Source organism: Leopardus geoffroyi, chromosome C3 (assembly GCF_018350155.1).
Source record: "Leopardus geoffroyi isolate Oge1 chromosome C3, O.geoffroyi_Oge1_pat1.0, whole genome shotgun sequence".
Taxonomy (NCBI): domain Eukaryota; kingdom Metazoa; phylum Chordata; class Mammalia; order Carnivora; family Felidae; genus Leopardus; species Leopardus geoffroyi.
The window spans coordinates 68,065,830-68,087,641 of NC_059338.1; the positions used below are offsets into that span (position 1 = coordinate 68,065,830).

General features: G+C 39.2%; 1 protein-coding gene across 3 annotated transcripts in view; it reads right to left on the reverse strand.

The window, feature by feature from the left end:
• The window catches only part of DNAH14 (dynein axonemal heavy chain 14), a 257,879-nt gene extending 239,043 nt beyond the window's left edge, over positions 1-18,836 (reverse strand). For all 3 annotated transcript variants that reach the window (XR_006706041.1, XM_045453286.1, XM_045453287.1), the window contains exons 1-6: positions 18,606-18,836; positions 12,861-12,990; positions 5,141-5,420; positions 4,613-4,658; positions 4,425-4,522; positions 352-518 (exon numbers count right to left, since the gene is read on the reverse strand). Coding sequence is in view for 2 of the 3 variants with exons in the window: in XM_045453286.1 (XP_045309242.1) it covers positions 352-518; positions 4,425-4,522; positions 4,613-4,658; positions 5,141-5,420; positions 12,861-12,990; positions 18,606-18,739 (855 nt within the window). In the remaining variant the exon portion in view is untranslated. The remainder of the gene's footprint in view (positions 1-351; positions 519-4,424; positions 4,523-4,612; positions 4,659-5,140; positions 5,421-12,860; positions 12,991-18,605) is intronic.
• Between the last annotated feature and the right edge of the window lie 2,976 nt (positions 18,837-21,812).

The window sequence follows — 21,812 nt, forward strand, 5'->3', positions numbered from 1 at the left end:
GCTGTTGGACGAGGAATCATCTGACCCAAGTGAAGACAATTAGATTCTCCTGTAAATCTGAACAAAAATATCCAGCCAGATGGCAACGGGAATGTAGGGGCCAATGCAGGTCAACGACTGGAAGTCAATATCATGCAGGAACCATAAAACAGAAAGCTCATTTTCGGAGGGGAAGTTGGAAAAGAACAAAGGAGAAGAACTGAGCTGAAAGCACATGAGTGGGACAGACGGGGGAGAAGATGGAAATGGCATTTCAATTGTCCTAAGTTAGGATACTCAAATTTTTCAATAAATCCCTTTAATCTAAGAATCAGCCCAGTATTCCCTAAGACAAATCGTTCTTAAACTCACTTTGTTTTGGTAGGTAGGATCCATTTCAAAAAGAACCTGACAATCTGGCCATCTGGTTGTCTTCTTACAGGCAATGCCACTTTCAGTCTTATTAGGTAAATTCATACTTAAAACCGATTCAGTAAAGACAGACAGGCGGGGATCTTGGCAAAGAGGAATAATCTTGGCTAAAATACATAATTCGAAAGTTAATATTTTCTGATGTCCCACTGAAAACAACACCTTAAAATTATCCATGACATCTAAAACTACTGGACTGAGGCTAATTTATTATGAGGGCTAAATAGTATTCTATACCGATAAACGGAATTTAAGACAGTGTAAAAGTTTGGATTTAATATTATGGAAACAACAGAACCACTCACAGGTACTGGGTGGTGTTGGGGCGAGGCATAATTAAATAGAAGCTAAGAAAAGTCATTAAGAAATAGTTGGAATGCCCATGCTATGTGATGCCACGTGGAGAGCATTAGACCACCACAGTGAGGGAATGAACGGGAGACAAAGCTTCACCGCCAGTGCGTTCACAGACAAGTTGAAAAACCGGGTGTCCATGGGCAAAAACCAACCAACCAACAAACACAAAACTTTAACCTACACTTCACACACTATGCAAAAATTAACTCAAGATAAGCCATATACCTAAGTATAAAGCACAACTTTATTAATATTCCAAGAGGAAATACAGGAAAAATCTGTATGGCTGTGAGTTAGACAAAGAGTTTGTAGGTAACAAAACATAACTCATAATAGAAAAAAAGTGGTGAGCCATACTTTATCAGAGTTCAGAAGGTTCACTCTGTGACAAAGAATGAAAAGATGAGGCACAGACTGGGAGAAAATGTGTGCAAATCTTGTATCTCATAAAAGACTTGTATCAATGATACATATAAAGACTTCTCACAACTCAACAATAAGGAAACAAACATCCTAATGAAAATAAGCAAAAGATGTAAAGATCTGACCACAAAAAATGTATCCAAGCATATGCATATAAGCTCATGAAGAGATGAACAGGGAAACAAAATACAACCACAATGAGACCCACTACAACCTACCAGAATGGCTACTTTTTTTTTTTTTTTAATCTGACAATACCAAGAGGTGACAAGGATACAGAGTGACTGGAGCTTTATACATTGTTGGCAGGAATGCAAAATGATAGAACCACGTTACAATTCTCATACAATTAAACATACACCTACCATATGACCCAGCAAACCCACCCCTGGTTATCAACTCAAGAAAAAAGGAATCTTACGTTGTCCAAAAACCTGTATGTGAATGTTTACGGCAATTTTATTCATAATTGCCCCAAACTGGAAATGACCCAGATGTGACTGCAGAAAGAAACTTTGGTATATCCAGACAGTAGACTACGACTCAGCAATGAAGAGGAGTAAGGCTGCTGTCCCCCGCAGCAAGATGGATGAATCTGAAATGCATCTTTCTAAGCGAAAAAAGCCAGACCCAAAAGGCTACCTACGCATCCACTTGTATGACCTTCTGGAAAAGGCAGAACTATAAAGACAGGAAACAGATCCGAGGTTGCCAGGGGTAAGAGGTGTGGAGGGTCCAACCACGAAGGGGCAGCACCAGGGAACCTGGGCGTGATGGAGTGGTTTTGTATGGAACCTGGATGGCGGATATGTAATTGTCAAAACCCACAAACTGCATGGCGCACAGAGTGACGTAGTAGGTCTTAAAACGCCAAGCAGGATGCTGGGAGAACCCAACACGAATTCGGATGGTGACAAAGTAGCCTGCTGTGTTACCACTGACTCAAGAGGAGGGGTAACAAAGGAGACTCTGGAGAGCAGTGTTTTGACTGAAAACTCTAAGGACAGAGGGGGGGAAAAAACCATCCACAAACACTCTGGTTGATACATTTTCATCTCAAACAGGTGCAGAGTAGCCATTCTGACATTATTTTACTGGCATAACAAATCAGTAACTACACTGTTACTTTCCATGTTACTTTCTAGGTCTTTTCACTGATGGGCCTCTGAGCGGCCCCACTCCCGCAATGAGCTCATCCCACGGCTGTTCCCGAGGAAACACAAGACGGGTGTGAGCCTCCTGTGCCCACAGAAGCTACAGTGCTCTCCACAAAAGGGCACAGGGCCCATTCGGAAAGAGCCGTTCTCTGAAAACAAGGGCAACCTGAGCAACAAATTAAGTAACAGTAATATTCTCTTTATACTCCCCAAACTAACACAAATATCCCTGAACCTAGGAAATTCCTGGGGGCAAAATGTGACATAATTAAAACAGCACAGTACTGGCACACGAGTTATAGACACAGTCCAAAAATGAAATAAAATAAAATACTAAAATACAATAAATGATCACAGTGGCGTTTCAAGTCAGCCAGGGTGAGGAATGGATTATTCAATGAATGATACTGGGACAGACACATCATTAGTGCTTTGGGAAAAAGTTGTACGTCAGCATATGCAAATAAATTTTAAAGCAATCGAAAGCTTAAACATAAAAATGAAATCATAATTAGAAGACAAGTAGGAGAATGCTCTTTATGTGATCATAATATGGGCTAGCGTCTCTATGATACCATGCCCTGAAGCCTTTTTCCAAAGGCTCTACAAATGTTTTACATTAAAAATAATGTTCTGCTTAGGAAAAAACATCACCATAAAATCAAGGCAAATGACCTATTTTTCTTAAAACTCATATTAAAGATATAGGGTTTTCTTAACCCAGAAGGACTACAAAGCAGCACGAGAAAGACTTCTGCCCCATCAGTGCCGCTCCTGTGGACTCAGTCTGAGAAGGACCCCATGGAAGCCACAAGCCGTGTGCCAGACGTTAACTTCATGACTTCATGACTGGGTATAGGAATGAGCACGTTTAATTTTGCATGCATGGTTAAACATATTATGGCACGTGAGTGTAAGGGAGTATTATCTAGCCATCTAAGTGACAATTATGAGAGCAAATGCAGCAATGAGGAAAATGCCTCCAATATAACGCTAAGTGATAATAAAATGTTTTGTTAAAGTTTTTTTTTTTTTTTTTTAATACTGATTTTTGAGAAAGTGAGACAGTGTGAGCAGGGGAGGGGCAGAGAGAGAGAGAGAATCCCAAGCAGGCTCTGAGCCGTCAGCGCACGGCCCCGTGCGGGGCTCGAACTCACAAAACCACAAGATCATGACCTGAGCTGAGATCAAGAGTCAGATGCTTAACTGACTGAGCCACCTAAGCACCCTGATAACAAACCATTTTAAATGTAAGTTTCACTCTTGTATGCTTATGAAGGTAAAAATGCAAAAACTATGTGAAAACACATAGTTGTTATATGCAGGCAGCTGAAATGATGGGGTGGTTCAAATTTTTTATTTTTTTTTCTCAAGTAAGTTTACATGCACACAAATGCACGTATGTATGCAAACATATACAAATGTGAATGTAGATCAGTGAGTCCACATTTACATAAATAACTGAATAAAGAAATGGATCTGCTAAGGTGATAAGATCCGCTAATAAAGGCTAAAATTAGGGGGTAAAATTTTCAGAAGAAACAAAAAGATATCTGACAATCTCAAAATACCCCTCCCCAAACTGACTAATAACAAGAGGAAATATACACCTTCCAAGAGTTGCCACGGGTCCTGCTGTTTTAAGATGTTTTAAGACTCAGACCGAGAGGAAGGGACACGTTCGGTGGCCAGGCTAGTAATAGCTGTGTAGTGTCAGACTGGATACAGAGAACTAGAAAAGGACTGATCGAAATCGGTTTCAGATGGAAACAGTATCTGTTATGTTAGTAAGATATAACTTAGTTAAGTCTTATAAAATTCTGTGGTATATAAAAAACCCAAACCTTACACTGTTTTCCTAATTCCCGTCTTTTATGCACTCTATAGTTACGTGTAGAAGTCACACATCCTCAAATAATCCCAAATTCACATTGACTGATCCCAAAGACTGCACATTCCCGATCCCAATGGACGGTGGTGTGTGCTCCACCACTGGGTGTGAACATCAGATGCCTGAGCCTGAGAGAATATTCCCGAAGGAGACAGTGTATCTAGCTACGCTTCAAAAACACTTACTTATACGTTTTTCAATGTCAGTCACCATATTTTGAATTTTTCTTGAAAAATCTAATCTGTTGGGAACTATGAAGAGATTTGTAGCAAATTCTGAAAACCTGAAAAAAACATAAAAGCATATTTCAGAAAAATGCAGTAACCACCAGAGACTACAATTACTTGTAATATCAAAAAGGTCTGCTACTTACTCATCACACATGTATTTATTCTCGAACTCGGTCATGATTTCTATGTCTACAAGAGTCCATTGAAAAAAAGAGAGAATGAAACACTGATTGGCATTTAAACCAGCTAGGTGACCACTTGCTATGTGGCAGTGCTTTCCAGACATCCGAGAATACGCGGGAAGGTCACCTAAGAGGTAGCATTCTAGCGCTCCACCGCACCCCGGACTGTGATAATGAGGGCCGAGCTGCGGTCTGAGGGCCTGGGTTTCTGACAAGCACGCAGGGGTGTTCACTGCCAGGAAGGGGGTCATCAGGCCCCAGGACTGAGAATGGTGTGCGTAGGAGACCAGAATGAGTAACGGTGTTATCGCTCACATGCACCACAGATGATGTGAGCTTGTGCTTAGAGCTTTCTTAACATTTATACTGCCGAGAAATGATATTATTTCTTAATATTTATTATCGCCGGTCAGCGATAATAGATAAACTACTAAAATTTTCTGTCATTTGCTCTTTTCCTTTCATTCTTAATAGTCTCCCTCATCTTACCTGAAGGTATTTCTTCAAGGTTGTAACAAACTTTTTTTGGTTTCTTCATTATTGGCATTTCTTCACTCGACTCTTTTATGACACAACTGACTTCATTTTTTGGTGCCTCCTCTTGTTCACACACCCCAGGTTCCTCAGAGCCATTGTCAGACTCATGAAAGTTCTCTGTGGAAGTTTCTGAAGAGTCACTCTCTTCAGGAGACCTCAAGCGTAGAGTCACTTCAAATACTGGTGCATATACTTTTCTCAAATTGTTCTCCACTTTGATATGATTCAAAATCTAATTAATAGATATTAGAGTGACAGTGACAATATATAACCGAAAGAATATTCCTTTCAATTCAGGATAATATAGACCTAAACTTTAAATGATAAACAATAACTTTGGTGTAATGAATACTTGCATGTTAAAATAAGGTAATGTAAAATACACGATGCATTGTAATGCAGGAGTTCCCCCAAAAGACTGTGTAAATTAACACCAGGGTGGTTACATATTGATCATTTGGGAGCTTGTTAAAAATACAAATTCTTGGGGGCGCCTGGGTGGCTCAGTCGGTTAAGCGTCCGACTTCGGCTCAGGTCATGATCTCACGGTCCGTGAGTTCGAGCCCCACGTCGGGCTCTGTGCTGACAGCTCAGAGCCTGGAGCCTGCTTCGGATTCTGTGTCTCCCTCTCTCTCTGACCCTCCCCCGTTCATGCTCTGTCTCTCTCTGTCTCAAAAATAAATAAACATTAAAAAAAAATTTTTTTTTAAAATACGAATTCTTGGGGGCGCCTGGGTGGCTCAGTTGGTTAAACGTCTGACTTCGGCTCAGGTCATGATCTCACAAGTTTGTGAGTTCGAGCCCCGTGTTGGGCTCTGTGCTGATAGCTCCGAGCCTGGAGCCTGCTTCAGATTCTGTGTCTCCCTCTCTCTCTGACCCTCCCCAACTTGTGCTCTGTCTCTCTGTCTCTCAAAAAATAAATAAATGGAAAAAAAAAATACAAATTCTTGGGCCCTATCCCCAGAGATTGAGTTAAAAGGTCTGCGGCAGGGCCCAAGAATCTTTCTGTAATTAAAAGTATAATTAACATACAATGTTATATTAGTTGCAGGTGTACAATACATTGATTGAACAATTTTATACCAAGAATATGAATCATTTAAAAGCTGTGCAAGTGAGTCTACTGTGTACTCACGGTTGAGAATTAGAAATCAGGAATCTCCTTCAAAACCACTGCTGCAGGTCTGACTTCTTCACTGGAATATACACATCCAGGTACAGGTACCCGCCCCTACTGGAGTGTACACATCCTAGTACGGGTACCCGTCCCTACTGGAGTATACACATCCTGGTACAGAGAATATGTACTGAGAATATGCACATCCTGGTACAGGTACGCGTCCCTGCTGGAATACACCCATTCTGGCACAGGCACCCGTCCCTACTGAGAAACAGCCAGACTATTTCACGGATAAATACCTTTCTTAGACAATGTATCTGCTCGTAGGCTCTGTCTAGGCAGGTGTTCTCAACTAATGTATCCGTCTCTTACCCACACACAGCCCGCTGTTCTGGAGGCATCCAGGGTTTCTCAGAGTGGTTGTCTCACTCACCTGCCAGAACCTCAACTACTCCATAACGAATAAAGGCGGTTGACACTGCAAACAAACATCGTTAACGCCCTGTGAAGCCGCCAAGGAAGAGCCTGAGCAGATGCTGAAGGGGACACGCAATCTTTAGAGGTTGTACACAAATAAACGCGGGAGTTTCGGGGGGTGACACACTGCTGCAGAGTGGGTAATGGTGACTGTACACAGCACCGCGCGTGTGGTAACGCCACTGAATTTCACGTGTAAAATATGCTCGAAACGGGCAAGTGGATGTTATGTATGTTTTATCACAATCAAATTCACAGACAATTTCAAACAAACATAATGCGTTGTATAGCTTCTTCTGGAAAATAACCTCTAATCCTGGTAATGACCGGACCTTGAACCCTACACACTTTCTAATGTTACAGTATTACAAATAGTTGGCATAGAATCATTCCTGAAACGCATGTAGTACAACTACTATTTGATACGGCATACTTGTATCTATGTCCACTACTTGAGTACACCTGATACAGTATACTCCTAGCACACTGTATTATTGGACACAGTTACTCTTGGGTGAGTGCTTATCATGTCCTAGGTGCTAGAGTAAACAAGTTGCCCTCACCTCATCTTTACAGCAACCTGGACAGAAATTATTACTCTTATTATATATAAAAAAGCTGGTATTAATTTGTCAAAGGCTATATTGCCAGCATGTGGTAAGGCGGAAGTCATGGGTCTGCCCCTCCCTTGCCCGTTCTCTCTGTCTTGCAAAATAAATAAATAAATAGAAAATAGAAAGCTTCTTGGCAAAATACAAAGGTATGAGAGTGAAGTCAAACCAAAGTTATGAGAGTGAAGTCAAGCCACAAGACTTGAAGTCAAGTCAGGATGGGAGAAAATATTTGCAAAAGACATAGCTGCTAAAGGTCTGTTCTCTAAAATATGCAAAGAACCCTTCCAACTCAACAGTTAGAAAACACATAACCCTATTAAAAATGAGTCAAAGACCTTAACTGACACATCAACAAAGAAAGTATACAGGTGACAAACAAGCATATGAAAAGGTGGTCCACATTATTTGTCATCAGAGAAATGCAATTTAGAACAAGGACAATTTAGAACAAGACAAGGAGTGAGAGTCCCAAGCAGGACCCGTGCTGTCAGCACAGAGCCCGATGTGGGGCTCGAACTCATGAACCAGGAGATCGTGATGGTGAGGCTAAACCAAGAGGTAGATGCTTGACCGACTAAGCCACCCAGGAGACCCAAAAAGTCTTCTATTTCAATGAAGCCCAGCTTATCAGTTCTTTCATGGATCGTGCCTTTGGTGTTGTGTCTAAAAAGTCACTGCCACACTTAAGGTCATCTAGGTTTTTTCTTATATTACCTTTAAGAGTTTCTTTAATTTTGCATTTGACAAATAGGTCTATGATCCATTTTGAGTTAATTCTGTGAAAGATGTGAAGTCTGAGTCTATATTCATTTTTTTTGGCACATGGACGTCCAGTTGTTCCAGCACATTTATTGAGTACCATCTTTGCTCCACTGTATTGCTCTTGTTCCTTTGTCAAACATCAGTTGACTATACAGTAAGATCTTGGATTGTGAGTAACTTGTTCTGCAAATGTTCCACAAGATGAGCAAATGTTTCTAATAAATTTAACTTGATAAACAAGCGATGTCTTGCAATACGAGTAGTAGGTGACACCAAACATCACATGATCACCACTAAACCAATGGTGCTTGAAATTTGCTTTGATATATAAGTGCTCTGGATTACAAGCATGTTTCTGGAATGAATTATGTTCACAAACCAAGGTTTTACTGTATTTATGGGAATCCATTTCTGGCCTCTCTATTCTGTTCCAGCGGTCTATTTGACTGCTCTTTCATTAAAACCAAACTGTCTTGATTATCATACCCTTAAAGTAAATCATAACGTCAGACAGTGTCAGTCCTCCAAATTTGTTCTCCTTCAGTATAGTATTGGCTATTCTGGGTCTTTTGTCTCTCCATATAAACTTTGGAATTAGTTTGTCATGATCCACAAAATAGGCCCTGGGATTTTGATTGGCATCGCATTGAAACTATAGATCAAGTTGGGAAAAGCTGACATGTTGATAATACGGAGTCTTCCCATCCATGAACACGGACTATCACTTCATTCTTTTAGTTCTCTTTTATTAGAGTTTTGTAGTTTTCCTCATATATACCCTGTATGTATTTTGTAAGATTTATACCCAAGTATTTCATTTGGGAAGGTGCTAACGTAAATAGTATTGTTTTCAACTTCAAATTTCACTTGTTCACTGCAGCCATATAGGAAAGTGCCTGACCTTTTAAAATTAACCCTGTAGCCTGCAACCTCACTATAATCACTTATTAGTTCCAGATTTTTCGTTGATTCTTTTGGATTTTCTACATAGATGAGCATGTCATCTGCAAAGGAAGTTTTACTTCTTCCTTCCTAAACCGTATACTTTTTGTTTCCTTTTCTTGTCTTGTTGCATAAGCTAGTATTTCCAGTACAATGTTGAAAAGCATTAGTCAGAGGGAACATTTTTGCTTTGCTCCTGATCTTAATAGAAAAGCTTCAAGCTTGTCACCACTAAATATAAGGTGAGCTACAGGTTTTTTGGTAAAGATTCTCTATCAAGTTGAAGAAGTTACCTTCTCTTTCTAGTTTACTGAGAACTTTTATCATGAATGGGTGTTATATTTTTTCATATACTTTTCCTGCATCTATTATATGAGCATGTGGTTTTTTTTTAGCCTACTGATGTGATGGATTGCATTAGCTTTCAAGAGTTGAACTAGCTTACATACCTAGGATAAATCCCACTTGGTGTACATGTTGGATTATGATTTGAAGATTTTTACATCTGTGTTCATGAGAGATATCTGTCTGTAGCTTTCTTGTACTGTCTGTCTGGTTTTGGTATTAAAGTAACATTGGTCTCATAGAATAAATTAGAAAGTATTCTATCTTCTGCATTCCTCTGAAAAAGACTGTAGAAAATTGGTATAATTTCTGTCTTAAATGTTTGGTAGAATTTACCAGTGAACCCAGGTGGGACAGGTTTTTAATTACTCAAAACAAATCTTCCTCATACTAGAAACACTAGTAACAAAACGAAAAACAACGCATTAAGATTTATATTTTCATGATATAACAAATGGTTATGGTCTGTACTTTATAAATAGTTTTGTAATTCAGTAAGAAAAAGGAAGAGAAAACGCCACCAGAAAAATGGGAAAGAACATCAAAAGGTCATAAAAATGAGAAATACAAATAGCTAATAAGTATAAGAAAAACACCCACTACAAGTAATAAGTAAAAAGATCAGTTAATCTGAGATTTCAGTTATCAATAAGCAACAGTCAGTATAAAATAGGATACATGTAAAAGGCACTCTTTAATAGAAATTAGTATAACCTTGTCTAAAGAGATACTCTGCAAATGGAAGACCGTAAAAAGGCCTATTGTGCTGATTGAGTATTAATCCTAAGGAAAAAATTAAAACAGTGCAGGGGCACCTGGGTGGCTCAGTCGGTTAAGCCTCCGACTTCAACTCAGGTCATGATCCCGTACCTCATGGGTTCGAGCCCCACGTTGGGCTCTGTGCTGACAGCTCAGAGCCTGGAGCTTGTTCAGATTCTGTGTTTCCCTCTCTCTCTGCCCCTCCCCACTCACACTCTGTCTCTCTCTCTCAAAAATAAATTTAAAAACATTAAAAAATTTAAAAAAAGAGTGCATGTGTCTTTATCTAAAAATATTTCTATTCTAAAGTGTTCATAAAGAACTAGTAGAAGCATCTAAAATAACAACTCCCGGGGCGCCTGGGCGGCTCAGTCGGTTGAGCGTCTGACTTCGGCTCAGGTCATGATCTCACGGTTTGTGAGTTCAAGCCCCAGGTCGGGCTCTGTGTTGACAGCTCAGAGCCTGGAACCTGCTTCAGCTTCTGTGTCTACCTCTCTCTGCCTGTCTCCTGCTCATGCTCTGTTTCTCTCTCAAAAATAAATAAACATTAAAAATTTAAAAAAAGAAATAAATAAAATAACAACTCCCAGTACAGGCTGGGGCTACAAGGCTCACAGGTTAAATCTAACAAAAAAATATCTAAGATTTTTATGGAGAAATTATAAAAGACATTGAAAAAATTCAAGAAGACTTAAATAGCACAATCATGTCAGAGAGATTCAATATCATAAAATATTAACTCTCCCCATCTTCTAGGCAACTTTAACCAAAATCCAAATAGGGTTTGAATCTAAACTGTATACAGAAGAGCAAATGGCTGAGAATAAAAGAAGACTTATCTCAAAGCTATATACCATTAATCCAGTGTGGGATCGGCACAGTGAGAGGCAAATAGATCAACAGGACAGAGTAACAGCTGGGGAACAGAAGACCCACATACGGGAATCAGATGGGAAATGATAAAGAAAGAGCTGCCAGTGCAGATCAGCAGGGAAAGGATGTAAAGAAACTACGTCTGGGCAATGGCTACTCACACAGAAATACCTGAAAATGGACCCCAGCCTACACTACACACAGACACATTAAAGACACATGTGAAGGCCAGACTCTAAAGCTTCCATGAGAAAATAAAGGAAAATATATTTATGACTCAAGATGGTAAATTTAATCTCAAACACTAACACAAATAAAAGGATTGATAAATTCCACTACACTGAAATGAAGAATTATTGATAAAAATTACCATGAGGGAATAAAAGTAGCAAGCCATCTAGCAGAAAAGATCATTGCAATATAAATATGAAGAATTCCTACAAAACAGAAAAATCTATTCAGCAGATAAATGGACAAAAAACATAGAAGACAAAATATGAGTCTACAATAACATATTTAAAAAAAAATTTTTTTTTAACGTTTATTTCTTTTTGAGACAATGTGACAGACAGAGTGCAAGCAGCGGAGGGACAGACAGAGGGAGACACAGAATCCGAAGCAGGCTCCAGGCTCCGAGCTGTCAGCACAGAGCCTGACCCGGGGCTTGAGCTCACGAACCGTGAGATCATGACCTGGGCCGAAGTCGAACGCCCAACCGACAGAGCCACTCAGCCGCCCCTCCAATAACATATTTTTAAAAATACAGAATTAAGCTACTAATAAGAGAAATACAAACTGAAATTTAAAATGTGAACATTTTCCCCTGTTACCAAATCTACCTAAAATATTAAAAAATATGTAAAACATACATATTATACAGTACTATCTCATAAAAATGCTGCTTTTGCAAAGCAGGAAAAGTATCTACTGTATAAAGTTTAATCCCGAGAAAATATTGTTGGGGGCAGGATACAATTCCTCATGTCACGAAAAGATTTCCCGGGGCACCTGGGTGGTTCAGTCAGGCAGACATCTAACTCTTGATTTGGGCTCAGGTCATGATTTCATGGTTCGTAAGATCGAGCCCTGCATCAGGCTCTGTGCCAACAGCATGGATCCTGCTTAGGATTCTTGCTCTCCTTCTCTCTCTGCCCCTCCCCCACTCACATGCACCCTCTCTCCCTCTCAAAATAAATAAACATTAAAAAAAAAAGATTTCCTAGTGTAAGTTTTTCTAGGATTCTGTTAAGTGGTTTCATAATTTGGCTTGTGTCATTTTTGAGTTAACAACAAAAAATTTTTTTGTTATTTGCTGTTTTCTGTAGAATGGTAAAGAGTCAAAGGTAGACAATAGTGGGGGCGGAGGGGGTAACTGCTACTTTAGATAGGGTGGCCCTCCCGCACCAGTCCCGTGTGAAAGCACCATACGGCAGCACTCTGCATTCCCTCATCTACCTTTGTGTTTCCTCACTGCACTCATCACTTCAGTCCCTGTCTCTCCTGGTGCAGAATATAAGCTCCAAGAGATCAGGGAATTCGTTCCACCCGCTGGTGAATTTCAGAGCCGAGCCCAGTGACCGGTGTATAATAAGTACTCAATAACGCATGAACAAATGAACCAACTGAGATGAGTGTCATTACAGCTTTCTACAGTGGGAGGGACGTGTATGTGTGTGTGGTGCGCAAACAATTGTGAATAATCATAAATCACTTTTTTAATTACAAAACTTATTCATTTTACATTAAAAATCTGTGCTTATATTTTTCAAAGACCACTTACCTCATTAATATCTGCTTCCATTTTCACTTCTGACTTTAAAACAGAAGTGGCACGTAAGTTTGAATTACCAACAAATTCTTCACCATCATTTGTTATCTTTCCAGGGAAAGTAAAGATATTCTTGTATATTCTAGATTAAGAAATAAGAAAAAAAAGTCTTTCTAAACTTTGATATCTTACTAATATCCAGAACACATAAATAATTAGACATTCCTCCAAAGAAGATATACAGATGGTCAATTAGTACATGAAAACATGTTTAGCATCACTCATCATTAGGGAAATACAAATCAAGACCACAATGAGATGTAACTTTACACCAAACAGGATGGCTACTATTCTCTAAAAGAGGAAAATAGTGTTGGTGAGGATTAGAATCCTGGTGCTTCCTGGTGGGAATTAAAATAGGGCGGTTACTGTGGAAAATACCGGGGAAATTCTTCAGAAAGTTACCTGTTGAATTACCAGGTGATCCAGCAACGCCATCTCAGGGCATATAAACGAAAGAACTGAAAACAGTGATTCAAGCAGGTATTTACATGTCAATGTTTATAGCAACATCATTCATGATAGCCAAAAGGTGAAAATGACCCAAATGTCTATTAACAGATGAACAGATAAATAAAATCTAGTATCCACATACAATGATTATCTAGCCTTAAAAAGGAAATTCTCATACATGTCACAACATGGATGAACCTTGAAAACATTATGCTAAGAGAAATAAGCCAGAAACAATGAACAAATATTGTAAACTCCACCAAATGAGGTACCTAGAATAGGTAAATCCATAGACAGAAAGTCTCTCTGCGCTGAAAGCATGGAAACTGCTTGGGATTCTTGTCCCTCCCTCTCTGCCCTTCCCCTGCCCGTGTGCATGTACGTGCATGTGCTCCTTCTCCCTCTGTCTAAAAATAAGCTTTTAATAAGTGAAGCATTTTTATGGAAAATTAAAGATTTACAAATATAAGCTAACAAAAATAGAATTTAAATAATAATTATTAGGAAGATGGAGAATACGTAAACACACTGCAAAGCATAAGAAACACTAAAACAAGGAGGTAAGAAGGAGGCATAGGGAATTAAGAGCCATTTGAGTGAATCAAGAAAAATAAGAAAACAGAAAAGGAAAGAGAAAAAAACCAAAGTAAAACAAATAATAAGCATAAATGAAATGGGAGGCACAAAAGCAAAGCATACCAGTTACTAAATCTAAATAGGTTTAATTTCCTAATTAAAAGACAGAAACTATCGGATTAAGTTAAAAAGCAATATCAAACCATAATAAGTCAGGCATCTCAATTTAAGGTGAAAAGGGCAGAAAATAAAACTATTAGGAGCTTCTGGCAGCAAGAGAATGGCACAGAACTTTTTAAAAAATCTTTCCACATCCCCTCATAAAAATCAGAGAAATAGATAATCTGAATAGGACATCTATTAAAGAAACTGAACAAATAATTTGTAAGCTTTCAAAATAGAACGCCCTGGGCCCAGACAGGCTTCCTTGTGAAGTCTGTCAAATATTTAAGAAAGAAATTATACCAGTTCATTCTATGAGCCCAGAATTTTCCTGGAACCAAAACCAGACACAGACATCATAAGAAAACTACAGACTAATACCTTTATGAATAGAGACACACAAATCCTTAACAAAATATTAGCAAACTCAATCTAGCTGCCTATACAAAGGATTATATATCATAATTGAGTGGAAACTATCCCAAAAATGCAAGGTTGGTTCAACATACAAAAATGTATATATGTAACATAATGTAGTATACCATATCGGCAGCATAAAGTAAAAAACACATGATCAACTGACACAGAAAAACAGCATTTAACAAAATCCAACATTTCATGCAAAAACATTAAACAAACTAACAATAGAGGGGAACTTCCTCGACCTGATAAGAAACACTTGCAAAAATCCCACAGTTAACATCATACTTAATGATAAAAGACTTAAAGTTCCCCTCTTGAGACAAGGAATAAAACAGGAATGTTCACTGTTGCCACTTCTAATAGCGTTGTATTGAAGATTCTAGCCAGGGCAATCAGGCAACAAAAAGTAATAAAAGATATCAGACTGGGAAAAAAAGAAGTAAAACGATCTCTATTTACAGGTGTCATAATCCTGTATAGAAAATCTTAAGGAGTTAACACACACACACACACACCATTAGCACTAATAAACAAGCTGAGCAAGGTTGCTGGATACAAGATCAATATACAAAAATCAGCTATATTTCAATACGTTAGCAATTAATAATCCAAAATAAAACTTAAAAAATTGCGTTTACAACAGCGTCAAAAAGAATGAAATACTTCAAAATAAACATAACAAAAGAAGTGTGACACATACACTGAAAACCGTAAAAGACTACTGAAAGAAATTAGACTACCCATATAGTCTAATAGCAAAGACAATCTCACATCCATGGACTGGAAAACTTTATACTGTTAAAATAAAAATGCTCCCCATATTTATCTAAAGATTCAGTGCAATCCTTACATAAATTCCAGTTGTTGTTTTTGTTTTAGATAGAAATTGGCAATCTTATTCTACAGTTCACAGCAAATGCAAGGGACCCAGAATAGTCCAAACAATGTTGAAAAGGAACAGTGTTATAAAATTCACACTTTCCAATTTCAAAACTTACTACAAAGCTACAGTAATCAAGACTGTGGTACTGACAGACATAGAGATCACCTGAGCAAAATTTACAGTCCATATATAAATCCATACATCTATCGTCAACTGATTGTCAACAGGATGCCAACACAATTCAATAGAGGAAGAATAGTCTTTCTGAGAAACAGTGCTGGGACAGTTGGATATCCATACGGGAAAGAATGAATTTATACCCTTATCTCAGACTGTATACAAAAATTAAAACAAAATGGATCAAAGATCTAAATGCAGCAGCTAAAATTAAAAAGCTTAGGAGAATATAAAGGTATAAATCTTCATGATCTTGGATTGGGAAATGATTTCTTTCATATAACAGTTAAAGTACAATCAAGGAGGGGCACCTGGGTGGCTCAGTCGGTTAAGTGTCCAACTTCGGCTCAGGTCATGATCTCACAGTTTGTGGGTTTGGGCCTTGCATTGGGCGCTGTGCTGACAGCTCAGAGCCTGGAGCCTGCTTTGGCTCTGAGCAGGCCCTGTCCCTCAGGGCTGTCCCTCCCCGACTCATGCTCTGTCACTCTCTCAAAAATAAATAAACGTTAAAAAATTTTTAAAAAATAGTACAATCAAAGAAAAAATAAATTGGCCTTTTTCAAAATTAAATACGTTTGTGTTCAAAAGGATACTATCAAGAAAGTGAAAAGATGATGTATAGAATGAAAGAAAATTTTTGCAAGTAATTATTTGATGATAATAAGGCTCTTGTACCCAAAATATATTTTTAAAATTCTTTATAACTTAACAGTAAAGACAATACAGTTTTTTTTTAATGTTTGTTTATTTTTGAGATAGAGAGACATAGAGCATGAATGGGGGAGGGGCAGAGAGAGAGGGAGACAAAGAATCCGAAGCAGGCTCCAGGCTCCAAGCCATCAGCAGAGCCCGATGCAGGGCTCGAATCTGTAAACTCTGAGATCATGGCCTGAGCCGAAGTCGGATGCTTAACCGACTGAGCTATTCAGGGTCCCCCAAGACAACACAATTTAAAAATGGACGGGGGCGTGCTCGCTTCGGCAGCACATATACTAAAAATGGACGGGGGCACCTGGGTGGCTCAGTCAGTTAAGTGTCTGACTCTTGATTTCAGCTCAGGTCATGATCTCGCAGTTTACGAGTTCAAGCCCCACATCAAGCTCTCCACTGAGAGCACAGAGCCCGCTTTGGATCCTCTGTTCCCTTCTCTCTCTGCCCTGCCTCTGCTTGCACTCTCTCAAAAATAAACATTAAAAAATAAATAAAAATAAAAATGGACAAAGGACTTGAACAGACATTTTGTCTGAGAAGATATACAGATAGCCAATAATATCAAAGGATGCACAATATCATTAGTCATTACAGAAATACAAACCAATACTGTTAAGGAGGTCAGTGGGAACAGATTCAGTAATGGTAGCACCTACTTAGCAGGCATTTAATCTGTTTATTCTCAAAGAACCTAATGATATAGGTATTATTGTTATCTCTAATTTGTAGATGAGGAAACTGAGGTTTAAAGAATTTATATAACCTCTGTTAGTTTCCTAGCTAGCCTAAGTCACACAACATGTCAGAGATGAAACAGGGATTAACCCAGGTGGTATGATTCCAAAAATACATATACTTGAAATACACAAGTATTTCTCCTGTAACATTAAAAAAAAGTATACAAGGCATGTTGTATTTTTAAAATAAGCTATGAAATAGTACCATGGAAAAACACATAGGAAAAATTTAGAAGAAACTGTACCAAAACAATAAGACATTGTCTTTAAGTGATGGAATTAGGGTAATTTTTGTTTTCAATATTTTCTATTATATGACCAATTTAATATAATAATAAATATATATTTTAAAAAATTATGTTCGGGCGCCTGGGTGGCTCAGTCGGTTAAGTGTCTGACTTTGGCTCAGGTCATGATCTCGTGACTCATGAGTTCGAGCCCCACATTGGGCTGTCTGCTGTCAGCACAGAGCTCTCTTTGGATCCTCTGTCCCCCTCTCCCCTGCTTGTGCTCTCTCTCTCTTAAAAATAAACACTAAAATATAAATAAGGAAGGAAGGAAGGAAGGAAGGAAGGAAGGAAGGAAGGAAGGAAGTTAGTTAATTAGTTCCAAATTAAAAACTTCTCCTAAACACACAAACACACACATACACACATACTTGTAGTTTTAGGAGAAATAAAGTTATAATGTGCTATTACTAAATAGTGCTCTTATATAGGTTAGAGTCCTGGCACTGACTCAAATCACTTATGAGGCATTAGATCAATGACTTAAGCTCTGCTGGATCCAATAATAAATTAGAGAAATAACATATTTAAAATTCTTCAAAATTTTATGAATTGATATATTTTTCACTCTCCAGTTATGATACTAAAACTCTGATTTGACTTAAAATAATATTGCTAAATATTGACAGTTTGAAGATAAAGTATTCTACAGTCTCAGTTCATATTCCATGGCTCACAAGGCACAGTGATAGATCCAGTTGTGGAAAATAAGAAAAATGTTTTACCAGTAGTATTTAAATAGAAGGTGAAAACATTTTGTTTTCAATAGATAGTTGGAATTGACCCAAATTCCAAATGAACCTTGTGGCTACTTCCAGAATCATCCTCACACATCTTTAAGGGCTAGTTCTGAACTTTGAAGATACGGTATACCTACGCATAGGATTTCCAGGTTTAACAAATTAAAAATAAAGAACACCAAATTAAATTTGAACTCCAAGATAAACAATAATATAGGCAATATTGGGACATACTGTACTAAAATATTATTCATTGTTAATCTGAATTTCAAATTTCACTGGACATCATGTATTTCAAAGGGCAACCTCACCTATGCAGAATTTGGGGGTGGAAAGGGGAAAAGGGAAATTTTCTTAAATTTCGTGGACAGTATTAAGGAAGGTATTACCAGATAAGAAGTTCAGAAAATTGCAAAAACTGAGTACATATAATTTACAAGGAGAATTTTCAAATTCTAGCTTAAGTTATTGGATATCTCCTCCGTAAGTGGCGACATATTACATTACGATCATAAATTCTTTTTACAAGCCAAAAAAGTGGGATTTACTTGATGAGATTTTCATTCTTTCTTTCCCTTGAAAATGGCACTCTAGCAGAATTATTAAATAATTCCAAAAGCAGTGTGATGGCAGTGTTCATCAGTTGACGGATGAGTTCCTGAAATATGTAGTCAACCAGCATCAGAAACCTCAAAATTGTTTCTAATAAACGTCGATATTCAGGCAGCTTGAAATGTGTTGTGTAGTCTTCAGAGAGGTTTGACTCAAAATATTCTTTAATATCTTTCTTTTCTGCCACCTACAATTCAATAAACAATGGAGAAACAAGTGACAACTTTCTATGTTAATACAGCACGATTTCTAATGTATAGTATTTTCATTAGTCTAAATAACATTGCAACTCAACGTTATTAGGACAACTTTCAAAAACTTCATGTTTGCACTGTATTTGAAGAGCAGACCAAAAGAGGCCTATGAAGTTCAGGGTGTCCCTTACAAGCAGACAAGTTTATGGAAGTCCAACGGGAAGTACATACTGATGATTACCTAAGCATTCCTGCACAGAGGGACCCTCCTCAAGTACACTAAGAGCTGCCAACGGGGGAGAGTCAAATCTAAATAAAAGGTTCCTTGGCAAACGGCAAATGGCAAAAGCACAGTGAGACCCTCCTCCAGAGGATCAGCGGGGGTCTGCGCCACGTGGGACCTTAAAATGTGGAGCTCTGACACCCAGCCACGTGCCTCAGATAACACACAGGAGTACTGTGCCGCCTGGCACACAGCTCGGACGCAGACAGGGCAAAGGCAGGGATCTGACGGAAGCTGGGGACACAAGAGGGGTGATTGTTGGCTTTTCCTGAAAAGTGACAGGTGCGAACTCGCCACTCTGGGGACAAGAGCGGGGGGGACACCATTTTGCCACTGCCACAGCTCCAGCCCACCAGCACTGATGAACTTCAGTGAACACAGCACCCCCCAGTGGAGACAGGAGCCACCTACACCGCCCGTGCCCCTTCGCCCTGCAGGTGCATCTTCGCTCGGGCAAGTCCGCCTGAGAGTCAGCGCTGCAGGCCCCTCACGGAGAAGACCAGCACAGACCTCCCCCACGCATCAAGTCTACTCATCAAAGAGGCTGCAAATTTCGTCTCTAGGGCAAACAGGATCTAGCTTCTTTTTTCTTTTTCTTTTGATCTAGCTTCTATTAACGAGCAGACCAAAACACATCTAGTTAAAACTTGCCATACGGTGAGAGGACAAGGTCCAAACACCCCCCATGCAGGCAAGGAGAAACCCTGCAAAGGACTGGCCTGAGGGCAGGAGCAGCCAGAACACGACAGCAGAGTGCAGAGGGGCTGCCTCACCCCTTCTTTTCTGGACCTCTTCTTAATATAGCCATCACTCTCAGGCTTTCCTAACAATCACACACCAAAAAACTGATGTAGAGGGGCGCCTGGGTGGCGCAGTCGGTTAAGCGTCCGACTTCAGCCAGGTCATGATCTCGCGGTCCGTGAGTTCGAGCCCCGCGTCGGGCTCTGGGCTGATGGCTCAGAGCCTGGAGCCTGTTTCCGATTCTGCGTCTCCCTCTCTCTCTGACCCTCCCCCGTTCATGCTCTGTCTCTCTCTGTCCCAAAAATAAATAAACGTTGAAAAAAAAAATTAAAAAAAAAAAACAAAACAGTGATGTAGACAAAATGACCAGACGGAGGAATTTACCCCAAAAGAACAGGAAGAAGTAACAGATAGGGTTTTAATTAACACAGACATGATAAAGATGTTCGAACTAGAATTAAACAATTATAAGGATACTAGCTGGGCTTGAAAAATGCACAGAAGACACCAGAGAATCCCTTACTGCAGATATAAAAGAACTAAAACCCAGTCAGGCCAAAATTAAAAATGCTGTAACTGAGTTGCAAGCCCAACTGAATGCAATGCCAGTGAGGACGGACACAGCACAGGGATGAACTGGTGACATGGAAGGGAAAACTATGGAAAATAATGACTCAGAAAAGAAGAGGGAAAGAAAGGCACTGGATCACAAACACAGACTTAGGGAAAAAGCACAGTAACACTTGTATCATAGGAGTCCCAAAAGAAGAGAGAGAAAAGGAGGCGGAGGGTTTATTTGAGCAAACTATAGCTGAGAACCTCCTCAATCCGGGGAATGAAACAGCCACTGAAGTCCAAGAAGCACAGAAAACTCCCACCAAATTCAACAAAAGCCAGCCACTGCCAAGATATCGTAGTCAGATTCACAGAACACACAGACAAGGCAAGAATTCTGAAAGCAGCAAGGGAAAAAAGTCCTTAACCTACAAGGGAGGACAGATCAGGTTCGCAGATCTGTCCACAGAAACTTGGCAGGCCAGAAGGGAGTGGCAAGATACATTCAACGTACTCAAGGGGGAAAATATGCAGCCAAGAATACTATATCCAGCAAGGCTGTCACTCAGAACAGAAGGAAACAGAAAGAGTCTCTCAGACAAACAAAAACTAAAGGAGTCTGTGACCACTAAACCTGCAAGAATATTAAAGGGGGACTCTTAGGAGTGGGGGAAAAAAGACCAAAAGTGACAAAGACTAGAAAGGAACAGAGAATATCACCAGAAACACCAACTTTACAGATAACACAATAGCACCAAATTCATATCTATCAATAATCACTCTGAATGTAAATGGCCTAAATGTTCCAATCAAATGATATAGGGTATCAGAATGGATAAAAAAAAACAAGACCCATCTATATGCTGCCCACAGGAGACTCATTTTAGATCTAAAGACACCTGTAGATTGAAAGTGAGGAAATGGAGAACCATCTATCGTGCTAATGGAAGTCAAAAGAAAGCTGGAGTAGCCATACTTGTATCAGACAAACGAGATTTTTATTTATTTTATTTATTTTTTTTTCAAAAAATTTTTTAACATTTATTTATTTTTGAGACAGAGACAGAGCATGAATGGGGGAGGGTCAGAGAGAGGGAGACACAGAATCGGAAACAGGCTCCAGGCTCTGAGCCGTCAGCACAGAGCCCGACGTGGGGCTCGAACCCACGGACCGCGAGATCATGACCTGAGCCGAAGTTGGCCGCTTAACCAACTGAGCCACCCAGGTGCCCCGACAAACGAGATTTTTAAACCAAAGACTGTAAGAAGAGATAAAGAAGGCCGTTATATCATAATTAAGAGGTCTATACATCAAGATCTAACAATTACAAACTTTTATTCCCAAACTTGGGGACACTCAAATATATAAA